General features: G+C 48.6%; 1 protein-coding gene across 2 annotated transcripts in view; it reads right to left on the reverse strand.

Annotated features, from left to right (window-relative positions):
* LOC105472391 (ATP binding cassette subfamily C member 3) overlaps positions 1-16,328 on the reverse strand; it is a 56,587-nt gene that overhangs the window by 30,426 nt on the left and 9,833 nt on the right. For both annotated transcript variants that reach the window (XR_981555.2, XM_011725591.3), the window contains exons 2-8: positions 5,170-5,346; positions 4,350-4,475; positions 3,994-4,131; positions 2,973-3,098; positions 2,680-2,741; positions 1,809-1,940; positions 53-244 (exon numbers count right to left, since the gene is read on the reverse strand). Coding sequence is in view for 1 of the 2 variants with exons in the window: in XM_011725591.3 (XP_011723893.2) it covers positions 53-244; positions 1,809-1,940; positions 2,680-2,741; positions 2,973-3,098; positions 3,994-4,131; positions 4,350-4,475; positions 5,170-5,346 (953 nt within the window). In the remaining variant the exon portion in view is untranslated. The remainder of the gene's footprint in view (positions 1-52; positions 245-1,808; positions 1,941-2,679; positions 2,742-2,972; positions 3,099-3,993; positions 4,132-4,349; positions 4,476-5,169; positions 5,347-16,328) is intronic.

A 16,328-nucleotide genomic window follows, 5' to 3' on the forward strand; every position in this document is an offset into this window, starting at 1 on the left:
GCCAGCCCTGCTGCCCAGGGTAGGGCTGTAGTGAGCCGGAGGGTGGACAGACCTGAGCAGCTGCGGATTAATGAAGGACAGCAGGTCCTGGATCAGCTTGAAGCAGGCGCTGATGAGGAAACTGGAGCCGAAGGTGGCCAGCAGGGCCCGCAGGAAAGAGGGCTTCCGGGGCCTGGGCCGGGCACCCAGCAGCACCTCGTCCTCGCTGGAGGCGTTTTTCCCAGGTGCTGCTGCAGCCTTGTGTCTGGTCCGGGGAGGAAGAAGCAGTGGGTTAGGAATGGGGACAGGGGCTCCAGGAAGCCAAGGGCTAGGCTGGGTTGGCTAGGAGTGAGGAGGAGGAGGGAGCTGTTTTCTTGGCTCTCAGAGCTGGGAGGGGGATAGACAGCATAAGAATTGCACAAGTGACTCTGTCCTCAGCTGCCAGAGAGCATCTGAAGGGGTGGCCAGACTGCTACCACAAGGGCTCTAAAACCCAGCTATCCTCCTGCGTCTGGCCCTCTCCCTGCCTCCCCAGTGCTGGCTCCAGGGAGAATGCCAAGAGGGAAGGGGAGATAAGATCGAGGATGGCTGGTGGCACAGCCACCGGGCAGCTGAACAGGAAGTGGGTGGAGTGGCATGGAGGGACTGAGAGGGGGTGCAGCAGGCAGACTGGGGGCCCATAGGTCTTCCTGGAGGCTCTAAGCTATGAAAACCAGGATACTGCTAACCACGCCCAGGCCCAGTTTCCTCCAACAGCTGGTGACAACCAGAAGCTCCAGGCTGAGCAAACATTGAACTCCTAGGCCTGGATTGTGGATGGGAGGAGGGAGGGTTCAATCCTGGGGTCAGAATTGGGTGGGGAAGGATGATGCTGAGCCCCAGCTCTCTTGACGAGGCAGTTGGCCAGAGACAGGTTTGTGGTCCTTGATAGGAGGCTGCCAGTGGGAAGACCCCTCAGGGGAAGATCATTTCATTCAGCCCCTGCCTCCAGACAGGAGGAGGCAGAATTCGGCAGGGGTATGCTGGCTCCTGACCCTGGAATCAGCCCTTTCAGTCAGTCAAGGTAGTGCAGTGATACGAGGAGGACCTCTGGGGCCAACCAGCTCCATGTGGATTCCACCTCTGTCACCATCAACCTGGGGACCCTGGGAGGTCCTCTGTTACATTTCTGTGCTTCAGTGTCTCCATCTGTTTCTGTTGTTGTTGAGATAAGGTCTCACTCTATTGCCCAGACTGGAGTACAGTGGCACAATCTCAGCTCACTGCAGCCTTGACCTCTCGGGCTCAAATGATCCTCCCACCTCAGCCTCTCAAGTCGCTGGGATTACAGGTGCATGCCACCATGCCCGGCTCATTTTGTTTACTTTTTGTAGAGACCAGGTCTCACTATATTGCCCAGGCTTATCTTGAACTCCTGGACTCAAGCAATCCTCCTGCCTTGGCATCCCAAAGTGTTGGGATTACAGGTGTGGGCCATCACGCCCAGCCCCATTGTCCCCATATGTAACACAGGGACACTAGAACCTACCCTTTAGGGCTGTTGAAAAATTAAGTGAGTTCATTTATATGCTTAGGATGGGACCTGGGATGGAGTAGGTGCTCCAAACTGCCAGCCATTCTCCTGCCCCCACCAGAGCTGGGAGAACTAGCCCCTTCCAGGCCTAAGCTTCCCATAGAATGGTCCTGAGGCTGTCAAGAAATCACCTGGTCCTGCTCTGCTCCCCACCCCAGGAATGCCACCCTCCCAGGTCTACCAGCGTCATCTGCAGGAGACCTGGGGTAAGCGAAGGGGCTGGGTGGTGGGGCTGCGGGCAGGGGGAGGGCCTCACCTTGCCGTCTGCTTTTCCTGCTTCCTCCATGCCTCCAGCAGCTGCTGCACCACCATCTGGGATCTGTCCTCCTCCTTCAGGGACCAGAGGTCCTTCTCCTCCAGGGGATGCCGGTAGCCATAGATGGCCATCCTGCGGAGAGGTGAAGCCCGTAGGCAGCCCCGCAGAGGGTCAGGGTTTAGTAGCCTGGAGCCAAGGGCCAGTGTCTCCAGGGCCCAGGGTCTCCAGAAGGGAGGGTCTCCCTCGGGCACTGTGACCATGAAAGGTGTCTCCTTCATTTCCTCAGCGAACAGGCTGGAGGTCACTGGCTGTCCCTCCTAAGTTCCTACCACTACCCCCTTCTCCTCCTCCTCCCCAGGTGCCCCATCTCTTCTCCACCGCAGGCCCTGGTGATGGAATCCACTCTGGCTGGGGCCCTGGGTGAGGACAAGGCCTGGGAGATTCGGCCCCAGCCTCGGGTGCTTCCTCAGTGCTGTGGGGTTAATGAGCAGTCACCCAGGTCACAGACACAATTATCCTGCTCAAGCCGCTCTGAGGGGCAGCCAAGGAGATGGCAGGCTGCAAGTTTATCACAAACAGAAGAGCTCAGAACTAATGATAGTCTTCTTCTAGCCTCCTGGGCCTGTCCCCGCAGCCTGCCAGATGCAGAGCTGGCCTGTAGCCTGGGGGTGGCGCTGGGCCAGGCCAGGCCTCTGCATTCGGCCGCCCTCCCAGACCACTTCCCCACCCTCATCTGACCTGTGCCCACTGCAGTGGGGGGTGGGGTAGGTGGCCAGCCAGGTCCCTAAACTGCTGGCCTGCTCACCTTCCTCCATCTCACCTGCCATCCCTCCCCTCCCTCTGGCCCGGGCTGGTGCAAGAGCCAACTCACTTTGTGAACCACCAGAAAAACAGGCGGGAGAGAAAGCCAGCGCTGGTCTCGGGGTAGGGGTTCTAGAAGGCGAGAGAATAGGATGGGGGAATCAGGAGTGCCCACCACCCTCTCAAAGCAGAGTAGGGAAATGGAGGGGACCCTTGTTCCTTCCTGCTCCAAGCCCCAGTTTACAGATTGTGGAGATGACCTCTCTCCCACTTTGAAAGGAGCTAGAGGGGTTTGGGGCTGCTGGTCAGAGCTGGGCTGAAGACTGAGCTGTGGAGCCCCCGCACCCTCCATGGCAGACTCACAGGGTCGACATTCTTTGCGGAGAAAAATGGAGGTTTCTCCCTGAAGCAGGCCAAGATGAGGGCACACAGTACCAGGGCAAAGTGGATGTAGAAAGTGGTGAAGCGGAAGGGGTCTGAGATCTCGCCCTGGTTGGGAGAGTGGAGCGGCGTCAGAAGCATTGGAAAAGCCTGGGCCTGCAGCTCCTGCCCTGCAGATTCCCTTGGGGTATCAGGCTCCTCTGGGGTAGAAGGCAGTACCTGGGGGCCTCCAGGTCCCCACTCAGAGGACTCTGAGAGATGGGGAAGGATCACAAGGGGGCTCTGGTTCAGCGAGGACCAGGTGTGTCACCTGTGCCAGGTGTGGTGCCAGCACCTTACCTACATGACCTTGTCTAACTGGGACACCAGCCTACAGGCAGGACAGCCCATGATGCCCTTTCTGCAATTAAGGAAATGAGGCTCCAAAGGTTTCAGCGACCTGCCCGAGTCCACACGGGGAGCAATTGGGTTGTTCAGGGCCTATGTTCTTAGCTACTCTCCTTGCCTGCTTCCCGCTGAGATGGAGAAATGGGAGGCACTAGGTTGGCCTGCAGTGTTCCATCCCACCAGCCCAACATCACAGCCACTGAAGATCAAGAGGAAGGCCAGGAACTGAAGGAGGCAGGAAGAAAGGAAGGGAACGTGCTAATGGGACCTCTAGGTAAACCAAAACTCTTCACACGTGTCTGCACACATGTGTTCATTACAGGGACACTGACTGACACCCACGTCAGACATTGCACTTGCTGGGTGGGTGCTGTGGAACAGCCCCCTACCCTCACATGACGGTCCAACAGTGGTGGCATCTTTGCTCATTCCTGTGTTACACTGGTGCCCCTCCTCAGCCTGCTTCCAGGTAGAAATGCGGCAAGTGGAGAACAACACAATTGTGTTTGTACTTGAAGCCTCCGGGAGGGACCTGGGATCCAGCAGTGACTTTGAACGCTGAGGTCACCCTCCTATCAGGGCTAAACCTGGCAGGTTCCCCTCTCCCCGACCTTACCTCTGCCTTGGCTGAAAGGATCTTGGAGCGGAAGGGGATGATGTCGCAGACCACACACAGGAACCAGAAGATAATGAGGACCCCCGAAGACTGTACGCCCTGCAGCCGCTCATACTGTATCAGCAGGGTGGCCAGCAGCTGTGCAGGGAGGGCAGGGAGGCCCGGGCAGAACACACACATCTGGACCTGCCTCCATTTCTCCCCATCCCACATGACCAGAAGTTTCTGGGACCACCCCCTTCTTCTTCCCACTCCCAACGTGTCCAGCCCTCTCTTCAGAGCCCACAGTTTCCTTATCACAGTCCACAACCCACTGGAGACCTCCCCCATCCACTTTCCCAGGGCCCCACACTGACCATGGTGATCCCCACCACCAGGGGGGTGATGAAGAAAACAGGGGCAGGGGCCCGGCCATGGACCAGGCCATGAAAGGAGTAAAAAAGGTCCGCCCAGGAGACGCACCACAGCAGGACGCCCAGGACCTGTGAAGAGAGCACAGATTGGAATCCTCATCCCCAGAGGCAAGGAAAGTCCTCACTGGGAAGGGGTCTTTGTACTTGAAGCCGCCAGAATCTACTAGACCTGCCTGGGACTGGCACTGAGGTCCGGGAATGGAGCTGGCCAGAAGCTTGTTTGGGGTGGGGAGAGCATTGCTGAACTTGCTTAAACTTTCCCAAGTGAGGAATATGTCAGCTGGCTGTATATATTCTCAGTTGTCACATTCCCATGGCCCCAAGCAGGTCAGGTGAGACTGGGTAACCTAGTCCAGCCGAGGAGGTGGGAGAGGGCCTCGTTAAAAGCAGAACCCTGGCTGGGCACGGTGGCTCACATCTGCAATCCCAGCACTTTGGGAGGCAGATCACCTGAGGTCAGGAGTTGGAGACCAGCCTGGCCAACACGGCAAAACCCCATCTCTACTAAAAATACAAAAATTAGCTGGGCATGTGGTGGCACATGCCTGTAATCCCAGCTACTCAGGAGACTAAGGCAGGAGAATCGCTTGAACCCAGGAGGCAGAGGTTGCAGTGAGCCAAGATCATGCCACTGCACTGCAGCCTGGGTGACGGAGTGAGACTGTCTCTAAATTAATTAATTAATTAATTAAATTTAATTTAAAAATAAAAACAGAATCCCCAGGGCCCAGCCCCATCGGTAGGAGATCCCTGGGCCACTGACCGTCTTGAGCCTGGACAGGTGGGAGAGGATGATGTAGCCACGACCATGGTACCGCAGGTAGAGCAGGTAGCAGGGCAGGGCGACCCACAGGTAGATGCAGGGCACCCAGGCCAGCAGGGAGTTCTGGAAGCAGGGAGTGAGGTCCGGGTTGTCTGTGTGCACAGACAGGTTGGAGTCCTGGGGACAGAGAGAACAGTTTAGTGCTGTGGCAGCCCCACAGAGAATTGGGCTCTCTTGAGGAAGATGGCTTAGCTAGAGAGACGTTCCATCAGAGACACGGGTGGAGTGGAAGACAGGTGAGGAGGTAAGAGACCAAATACACAAATGAGAAGTTGTCGTCCTTGAGAGTTCTCCAAGGATGCCATGACTGCTCCCATTTCCGTATATTCTCTCTCTCTCTCTCTCTCTCTCTAATTGAGGCATAATTTAAGAGCAACAAAAACTTGTGCCCATTTAAAGTGTACAATCAGTGAGTTTTGACAGTTGTATACACCTGCAAAACTGCTCCCATGTTACCTCATGGTCCTTTGCAGTTCATCCCTCCCAGGATGATTTGCAGTTCATCCCTCCCAGGCTGATTTTCTTTCTATTATTCTGGATTCCCACTCTTTTTTTTTTTTTTTTTTTTGAGACTGAGTTTCACTCTGTTGCCCAGAGGCTGGAGTGCAATGGTATCATCTTGGCTCACTGCAACTTCCACCTCCTGGGTTCAAGCGATTCTCCTGCCTCAGCCTCCCTAGTAGCTGGGACTACAGGCACGCACCACCACGCCCAGCTACTTTTTGTATTTTTAGTAGAGACGGGGTTTCACCATGTTGGCCGGCATGGTCTCGATCTCTTGATCTCGTGATCTGCCGGCCTCGGCCTCCCAAAGTGCTGGGATTATAGGGGTGAGCCACCGTGCCCAGCCCTCACTCTTTTTTTTAAAACGAATTTTTAATTTTATCAAAGTGATATATGCACATAGTTTAAAAGATCACTTTCTCCTAAGGCTTTTTCTGGGTCAGGGATAGGGAGCTTCCCTGAGCCTTAGCTGCCTCTCTTCTGAAATGGAGGTGACCATCCACTGACCCACCTGGACCTCACCGGGTGGATTTGAGATTCATAGGAACCAAGGGATATGGAGAGTCTTTGCAAATTACACAGACTAGAGTGATCAACTTTTCCAGTATGGATGGGACATCTCTGGTTTTAGCACTGAAAGTCCAGCGTCTTGGGAAACTGCCTGGTCTTGGGCAAACCAGGATGGTGGGTTACCTTGCTGGCTCTGACAAGACTGCCTGTTACTTTTTACTATAACTACACCTATGAACTTTTTTGGAAAGGGATGGGGGAATACATTCATTAATAAACACATGTTTTATTGAGATTGTTTCCTCCAAGGCCACCAAGGTACTAATCTGTTTCTTATGTTCTTTGCAAAGCATTAGATGTTTTTTTAGAGATGCACAGAAAATATCAACAACAAGAAAAACCACCCACAATCTCATCCACCTAGAGACATCTGTTACCCGAGGATATAGCTATCTATTTTCTAATTGCCAATTTAAATAATTATCATTTTTATTTTTATCAAAGTTATGCATGCACATAAATCATTGAATTTTCTTTTTTCTGTTTCTTTGTTGATTTGGTTTAGTTTTGTCTTTCAAGCTGGAGGTGTTAAATTAGATTAAATTTGGCTTAAAGCTGCCTCCATACATAGTGAACTGACACCCAGCTTAATATGTAAACAAACCTGACATGAGAATTTCTTGTAACAAGTAGCTGAGTCTCAGCCAATCACTGCAACTGAGCTTTCAGCCAATCGCAGACTACAGACTGCTTAGACCTGTCCAGATAAGGCAAATTTCAAGTTGTGAATAGGCTATTTCTATATGTTACTTTTTTTCTGTCTGTAAGTACTATTTGACCACATAGTCAGGTGGAGTTCTTCGAGCCTTTACTGGTTTAGGTGTTTTTTTTTGTTTTTTTTGTTTTTTTTTTTTTGGAGATGGAGTTTCACTCTTGTTGCCCAAGATGGAATGCAATGGTGTAATCTTGGCCCACTGCAACCTCCGCCTCCCGGGTTCAAGCCATTCTCCTGCCTTAGCCTCCTGAGTAGCTGGGATTACAGGTGTGTGCCACCATGCCCAGCTAATATTTTCTATTTTTAGTAGAAATGGGGTTTCACCATGTTAGCCAGGCTGGTCTTGGACTCCTGACCTCAGGTGATCTGCCTGCCTCAGCCTCCCAAAGTGCTGGGATTACAAGTGTGAGCCACAATGCCCAGCCGAGTCTTTACTAGTTTAGGATGCTGCTCAATTCATGATTTGCTTATTTTTTCAAATAAACTCTGCTAAATTTGTCTAAAGCTTTTCTTTTTTCTTTTTCTTTTTTTTGAGACGGAGTCTCGCTCTTGGCCCCCAGGCTGGAGTGCAATGGTGAGATCTTGGCTCACTGCAACCACCACCTCCTGGCTTCAAGCAATTCTCCTGCCTCAGCCTCCTGAGTAGCTGGGACTACAGGTGCCCGCCACCATGCCTGGCTAATTTTTGTATTCTTAGTAGAGATGGGGTTTCACCATGTTGGCCAGGCTGGTCTTGAACTCCTGACCTCAGGTGATTCACCCACCTTGGCCTCCCAAAGTGCTGGAATTACAGGCGTGAGCCACCACACCTGGCCTAAAGCTTTCCTTTTAACAGATTGGTGTCAGAAGTGGGATCTGAAGTAGAAATCCAGTGACCGTCAGGAGCATTGAGTGACCAAGTAAGGGTACCTGACAGGGCTCATTGTGCCAGTTTTTCTCTTGTAGCAATTGGAGGTCATGGGTGAGTTCTATCTCAGATTCCAAGCTTCAGGAATTTGTGTTTTGAGTTCTCCAAGTTTATTTGAACAATTCTTAGACAGGACTGGGTCCAGGAGCAAATCAGATCTGATAATTAACTGAGATGGATCTAGTTAAAAGCCTCAGGCAGGTGCCTTTTGAAAGTGAGCTCCTCCAAATCTAAGGAGTCTGGGACTCCAGGAGTCTGAGACGCCACTTTCTGGGACAGTGGCTAACTTTATGAGCAATAATTATGAGGAACATGTGTATTTTTGGAAAAATGGGTTAACTTTGCTGAGGACAACTTAAGAGTTACAGTGGCCACAGAGGGAAAATTTTGACCTAGATAAAACTGTTCACTTGCAAGGTGCATTAGAAAAGAAAGGTTCAAAAATGCCACAAAAGCAATGGGATGCATTCTTTAATTGGTACACAGAGGCATCTAAAAGATTAAATGAATAAAAAATTGCCTCTTTATAAGGTTCCTTACAGAAATCAAATGAAAAAAGATCTTAAAAGTCCCTTTACAAATCTTATTCAAAAGCTTTAGCCATCTGGGCAAGAAATCTTGTTCCATTGGCCAGAAGAACAATTTGGATCCAGATATTCTTTAATACATTCAGGAGTTTTATATTATTGTACCCAGAACATGGCTAAGATATTTAAATGAAAGCTATAAGATCCGTTGCTGTTTACATTTATATATGTCTGTATGTATGATATAGGTATCATAGTTTCTATCTCCTTTTAATGCTTCAAAATTAAATTATAAAAGAGCTCTATTTTGTTGACTTTAACAAAAATAAGTGCTTATACAAATGAAGTATTCTTTCAGAAAATTAAGAACTACCTCAAATACTTTTGCAGCTCACCTGACTTGGGTAATCTTTGGCAAATAAGAATATTGTTGGTTTGATTAAAACAGGCATGTTTTCATAGTTTTTGGGATTAAATGTCGTACAGATGCATGATTTCCTATCTAGGTTTACTGGTAAAACAAGCTTATGTTGTCTTTTTATTATAAAATTTGTCAGCAAGAAAAACAAAATGATGACTAGTTGTTTATTATCTCATCTTTACAGGCAATCCAAGCATAAGTGTTGAAAATAAGTGAATACAATGAATGTAAGTAAGATAAAATTCCCAGGTAAAAGATGTCCTTCCTATACCAGAAGGTTTTATTATTACTTTTTTGAAACAGGGTCTCTGTCACCTACTCTGGAGTGCAAGTGGCAAGATCTCGGCTCATTGCAACCTTTGCCTCCTGGGCTCAAGCAATCCTCCTGCCTCAGCCCCGCCAAGTATCTGGGACTACAGGCGCAAGCTATCACACCCAGCAGATTTTTGTATTTTTTGTAGACAGGGGTTTCACCATGTTGCCCAGGCTGGTCTTGAAATCCTGAGGTCAAGTGTTCCACCTGCCTCAGCCTCCCAAAGTGCTAGGATTACAGGCGTGAGCCACCATACTCAGTCACCAGACAGTTTTAACACTCTTAGCATCAAGAATAGAAAGTTGAGGAGGAGGGAAATCTGTACAAACAACAATTTAGTTTTCAGGCCTCGCAAAACAAAAAACCTAAAGGGATATAAATGATTTTTTGCCTCCTTTACAGTTTATTATTACAGGGCGACTAAAGACATTTTGGATCATTGATAAACATATTCTACACTGACAAATTGTACTATGAGAAAGCTCATGCTTCTAGAAATTATGGTTCATAGATTTACCAATCTACAGATTGCTGGTGTGACACACAATTCACAAAGGCTTACTTTCTAATTTCCATGGAAATTAAGGTCACTAAGGGTTAAGAATTCTTTTTTTTTTTTTTGAGACGGAGTCTCGCACTGTCACCCAGGCTGGAGTGCAGTGGCGCAATCTCAACTCACTGCAATCTCCACCTCCTGGGTTCAGGCGATTCTCCTGCCTCAGCCTCCCCAGTAGCTGGGATTACAGGTGCCTGCCACCACACCCAGCTGATTTTTGTATTTTTAGTAGAGACAAGGTTTCACCATGTCAGCCAGGCTGGTCTCAAACTTCTGCCCTCAAGTGATCTGCCTACTTCGGACTCCCAAAGTGCTGGGATTACAGGCGTGAGCCACTGCGCCTGGCCAGGTTTAAGAATTCTAATATATGTATGTGTATTACATAATATATGTACCTACTACATCTAATATATGTACCTACAATTACTAGAAACAATAAGGGGGAAACTCGATATGAAAATATACAAAGAAGCTAAGAAAAAGAAATATATAGAAAAGAAATATACAAAGGAAGCTAAGGAAAAGCTATAAGATGTGAGGATGTTTTGTTCTGATAAGGGAAAAAGAGAATAAATTTTATCCTAAAGTGAAATGACTGATTTTTAGAAAATGAGAAGAGGAAAAGTATAGAACAAAAAGTGAATGGATATGAAAGTTGTGGGAGGTTTGTGGCAGATGACTCTTGTGAAAGAAATTTTATGTGTGACCAAGCTGGCTAAGATTAGGAGGTAATTATTTATAAGTTTTTTAAGAATAAAAGTTAGCAACCGGGTGCGGTGGCTCACGCCTGTAATCCCAGCACTTTGAGAGGCGGAGGCGGGTGGATCACTTGAGGACAGGAGTTCGAGACCAGCCTGGTCAACATGGTGAAACCCCATCTCTATTAAAAATACAAAAAATAAGCTGGGCGTGGTGTGTGTGCCTGTAATCCCAGCTACTTGAGAGGCTGAGACAGGAGAATCGCTTGAACCCTGGAGGTGGAGGTTGCAGTGAGTGGAGATTGCACCATTGCTCTCCAGACTGGGCGATAAGAGCTAGTATTAATATCAAAATTACAGTGATGCAAAACTAGAATTTGGTTCTCTCCATTAAAACAACACGGTGTTCTTAGATTATTGGTCTCATCATAATAGGAAATTGTAAAAGGGTTTTCTTTCTCTTTAGGTAATTGGCCTAGAAAACAAAGATTCTGTGTTCTACCCAGATAATTTCCTGTGCTTCATGCTGTCTTTGTTAGGTTTTTGATCACTGAAGAAAACTGAGAACTCGCTATTAAAAGAGCTAAGCTTTTTCTACAACTATGTAACTTTTTGTGGATGCCTCCAAAGTCTTTTAATGAATGGTTATTGTTCACAGTGACCTGTAATCCTATGAAAAAAATTTGTTTTATGTGCTGTGTGTCCTTCCTTCCTTCCTTCCTCCCTCCCTCCCTCCCTCCCTTCCTTCCTTCCTTCCTTCCCTCCCTCCCTTCCTTCCTCCTTTCTTTCTCCTTTCCTTCCCTCCCCTCCACTCCCCTCCCTCCCTTCCTTCCTCCTTTCTTTCTCCTTTCCTTTCCTCCCCTCCACTCCCCTCCCTTCCCCTCATCTTTCTCCTCTCCTCTCCTTTCTTTTTTTGACAAAGTCTCACTCTGTCACCCAGGCATAAACCTGACTCCATACATAGTGGACTGTAGCCTAATTCAATATGTAAATAAACTGCAACGTAACTTGAGAGTATATTCTTACAATAAGCAACCAAGCTGCAGTCAAATATAGCAGAATTTTCAGCCAATCACAAGCTGCCAGTTGATCAGAACATGTCCACATAAGGCAAACCCTCACTGCACCATGCCCAAATAAGGCAAATTATGATCTGTAACCAATCACGCTGTTTCTATACATCAATTCCTTTTTCTGTCTACTAATACCGCCTGCCCATATTGCTGGGTGGTAAAACTCTATGAACCTCTACTGGTTCAGGATGCTGGCTGAATCATGAATTGCTCTTTGCTCAAATAAACTCTGCTAAATTTAATTTGTCTAAAGTTTTTAAATTTTAACAAATTTTCCTCAAATGTGTGGTGACTTTTTTTTTTTTTTTTTGAGATGGAGTCTCACTCTGTTGCCCAGGCTGGGGTGCGGTGGTGCGATCTCAGCTCACTGCAACCTCTGCCTCCAAGGTTCAAGCAATTCTCCTGCCTCAGCCTCCTGAGTAGCTGGGATTACAGGCATGTGTCACGATGCCCAGCTAATTTTTGTATTTTTAGTAGAGATGGGGTTTTGCCATGTTGGCCAGGCTGGTCTCGAACTCCCGACCTCAAGTGATCCACCTGCCTCGGCCTCCCAAAGTGCTGGGATTACAGGCGTGAGTCACTACACCTGGCCTGTGGTGACTTGCAGCTTGGCTGTCTCAATACTTTGGAGTAAGACACTAAAGAGTTGGCTGCTCTGTTTGTTGGGGGCAGGTGGATTTGGGACTGGATCTGTGACTCCTCAGGACGATCTGTGAACAATGATGAGTGAGAGTACCAAGAACCAAGGACCAAGAAAGCGCTACTGAAGACAGAGTACCGAGGACCAAGCTTATTGGCTGCGGGGCTTCACTGCAGAGTGATCAAGTAGGAACCTGGTCCTTTAGGGAAGACTCCCCCAACAACTGGAAGAATCTGGAGGTCTTTTCTCCGGGGCCAATTTAGGAATGAGGGCTGAGGGTTCTATCCTTCAGTATGCAGACTTTTACTTAATTCCACAGAATAAACTGCTGGTCTTCTGTGAGGTGGCTGGAATTTGCCTGGCTTTAAGAGGGGATGGGTAAGTAACTCGGGTGTTTCATCTCTCCTTATGCATTCTCCTAGCAGCCCCTGCTTTCAGCCCTGCTCTTCCCCTTGCCTCCTTCAGCCCTCCAATCCCCGAGCTTTTACAGACTCCAAATGGCCTTTGGTTTCAGTTGTTCTCTGCTGTGTCAGTGATCACTCCTTGACCTGTTTCTCACTTTCCAAAAAGGTGTTAATATCTTGCCTCCTGTTGTCTCCTCTTCTCTTTGTCCTTGTAGGTTTACATTTTTAATTCCTTACTGTCATTTTGAGGGAAAATCAGGAAGGACTGGAGATAAAATCTTGTGTTCAATCCACCCTATAGAACCAGAACTCCCTCCAACTACAATTTTTTTTTTTTTCTTTTAGGCAGAGTCTTGCTCTGTCTCCCAGGTTGGAGTGCAGTGGTGTGATCTCGCCTCACTGCAACCTCCGCCTCTGGGGTTCAGGTGATTCTCCTGCCTGAACCTCCCAAGTAGCTGGGATTACAGGCTCCCACCACCGCGCCTGGCCAATTTTTGTATTCTTAGTAGAGACGGGGTTTTGCCATGTTGGCCAGGCTAGTTCTCAAACTCTTGACCTCAGGTGATCCACCCACCTTGGCCTCCCACAGTGCTAGGATTACAGGCGTGAGACACCGTGCCCAGCCTTCAAGGGCGAATTAAATAGACCCGTTTCAGACTTTATGCAGGACCTCCCTGCAACAGTGTGGGCTTCCCCCATCTCTTGGAAACTACTCTTTCCCGGTTTCCTGGTTTGTTGGCAAGCATTCCTTGCTGTCTCCTTATCTTCCTTCTAGTTCACCCTGCGGACATGGGCCCTAGTCCCCAAGTTCTGACCTTGGTCCTCGGTGCTCTCTCTCATCATTGTTCACAGACTGTCCCGAGGAGTCACAAATCCAGATCAACAGCTCAAATCACCTCCTGAACCTCGGCCCCTACTTCCTGCTGCCTCTCAGATGGCATCACCGTCTGTCTGCAACCACCTCATATTCAATACCTCTCAAACTAAGATCCTTCACTCCCTGCCAGGACCAGCCCTTCCTTTGGCCTTGCCTGCCTCTGCCAAGGGCATCACCATTCTCCCAGCTACCCTGACACCTATGGGGACCTAGGTCCTCTTGATTCTTGATGGAAGCATAGTAGCTGGACAAAGAGGTGTTTGAGACTTGGCAGGGAAAGGTTAAGCACCTTGGCCAAGGTCACATAGCTTAAAAGAACTTATACTTGGCTGGGCGCAGTGGCTCACACCTGTAATCCCAGCACTTTGGGAGGCAGAGGTGGGCAGATCATGAGGTCAGGAGTTCGAGACCAGCCTGGCCAACATGGTGAAACCCTGTCTCTACTAAAAACACAAGAATTAGCTGGGCGTGGTGGCAGGCACCTGTAATCCTAGCTACTCAGGAGGCTGAGGCAGGAGAATCGTTTGAACCCAGGAGGCGGAGGTTGCAGTGAGCCGAGATTGTGCCACTGCACTCCAGCTTGGTGACAGAGGGAGATTCCGTCTCAAAAAAAAAAAAAAAAAGAAGTCACACTTAAGCTGTGTGATCTTGGCCAAGGTACTTAACCTCTCGCCTCTCTGGGCCTTGGTTTCTTTAAGGGTAACATCGGGATGATAATATCTCTTATCTGGTTCCTCCCATCTGGCCCCTTGGCCAGGTCCTCACCTCTTCATGAGCAATTGCCATGGACTTCTGGTCTCTTCCCTTCAGATTCCCTGGGGGCCCAGATCCTATGTGGTCTTCCCCTTCCTTTCTGGCCATGCCATCACAGTCTCTTTGCTGATTCCCCTGCCTGGTGCGAGAGGGTCCCGGAGCTCAGTCCTTTCCTCTTCTCTGCCTCCTTCTTATCTGCACTCACCCTCTTGGCAATCCCACACAGTCTCATATGATATACCATCTATATGCCAATGACTTTCAAGTCTATCTCTCCAGTTCATTGCTCCCCAAATCTCCAGCTCCATATCTAACTGCTGACTTGACATCTTCACTCCATACACCCTACAATAGCCTGCAAGGACCTGCACAATGTCCCTTCCCCCAACCCATGACCCTCTCCCTGCCTTTCCTGCTTCACTCCAGCCACGGGCCTCCTTGCTGTTTCTGAACGCACTTGCTGCCCCTGTCTCAGGGCCTTTGTGCTTGCTTTTCTCTCCCCCTGGAACACTCCTCCCCCAGACATCCTTAAGTCTTTCTTTCTCAACGAAGCCTACCCTGACCATCCTGTTTAATACTGCCACCTGTGTCCCACCCCTGTATTCCCAATTCTCCCACACTTCTCCGCTTTTTCTTTTCTCTATAGCACCTATCACCTTTTGACATGATATATAATTTACTAATTTATTATATTTTCTCTCATCTTTTCCTTTATTTGCTGACATGTAAGCTCTTTGAAGGGAAGAACCTTTATTTTATTTATCTATGTATCCTAGACCAGGTACATTGCCCAGTGCTTTGAGAGGCCAAAGCAGGAGCATCACTTGAGGCCAGGAGTTTGAGACCAGCCTGGGCAACATAGCAAGACCCCGTCTCTACAACAATTTAAAAAATTAGCCTGGTCTAGTGACAGGCACCTGTAATCCCAGTTACGAGGAGGCTGAGGCGGGAGGATTTCTTGAGCCCAGGAGTTTGAGGCTGCAGTGAGCCATGATTATGCCACTGTACTCCAGCCTGAGCAACAGAGCAAGACCTGGACTCTTAAAAAAAAAAAAAAAAAATATATATATATATATATATATATATATATATACACACACACACACACACACACACATGTTTATTGAATAAATGAATGAAAGAAAGAATAATAGTATTATTACATCCCTCTAAATTTTCAGTAGCTGCTTACTGCCTAGAAGGCAAAGTTCAAACATTTTACTACGGCATTCAAAGTTCACAGCTGGCCTTGAAATATCTGGCTATGCGAACTGTTGAATCATCTGTATGCTTGAGTTCTGAGTTCTCCCATCAATTTTTTTTTTTTTTTTGATGGAGTCTTGCTCTGTTGCCCAGGCTGGAGTGCAGTGGCACAATCTCAGCTCACTGCAACCTCTGCCTCCCATGTTCAAGTGATTCTTGTGCCTCAGCCTCCTGAGTAGCTGGGATTACAGGCATGTACCACCACGCCTGGTTAATTTTTGTTTTTGTTTTTGTTTTGAGGCCGAGTCTCGCTCTGTCACCCAGGCTGGAGTGCAGTGGTGCAACCTTGGCTCACTGTGACCTCGCCTCCAGGGTTCAAGTGATTCTCCCACCTCAGCCTCCTGGGTAGCTGGAATTACAGGCACGCACCACTACGCCAGGCTAATTTTTTGTTTTTGTTTAGTTTTGTTTTTGAGATGGAGTCTCACTCCGTCACCCCGGCTGGAGTGTAGTGGCATGATCTCGGCTCTCTGCAACCTCCACCTCTGGGGTTCAAGCAATTCTCCTGCCTCAGCCTTCCAGGTAGCTGGGACCACAGGTGCACGCTACCACACCCAGCTAAATTTTGTATTATTAGTAGAGACAGGGTTTCACCATGTTGGCCAAGCTGGTCTGGAACTCCTGACCTCAAGTGATCCACCAGCCTCAGCCTCCCAAAGTGCTAGGATTACAGGGGTGAGCCACCATGCCTGGCCAAGTTCTAGCATCTTAAGAAAACAACTCATGGAAGGGTAGTGATCTGCACACCCTGCTTCCTTTCCCAACCTGCCTTCCCTTTTTTTTTTTTTTGGAAAGAGTCTTGCTCTGTTGCCTAGGCTGGCGCTCTGTTGCCTAGGCTGGAGTTCAGTGGTGCCATCTCAGCTCACTGCAACCTCCGC

This window comes from Macaca nemestrina, chromosome 17, assembly GCF_043159975.1.
Source record: "Macaca nemestrina isolate mMacNem1 chromosome 17, mMacNem.hap1, whole genome shotgun sequence".
Lineage (NCBI taxonomy): Eukaryota > Metazoa > Chordata > Mammalia > Primates > Cercopithecidae > Macaca > Macaca nemestrina.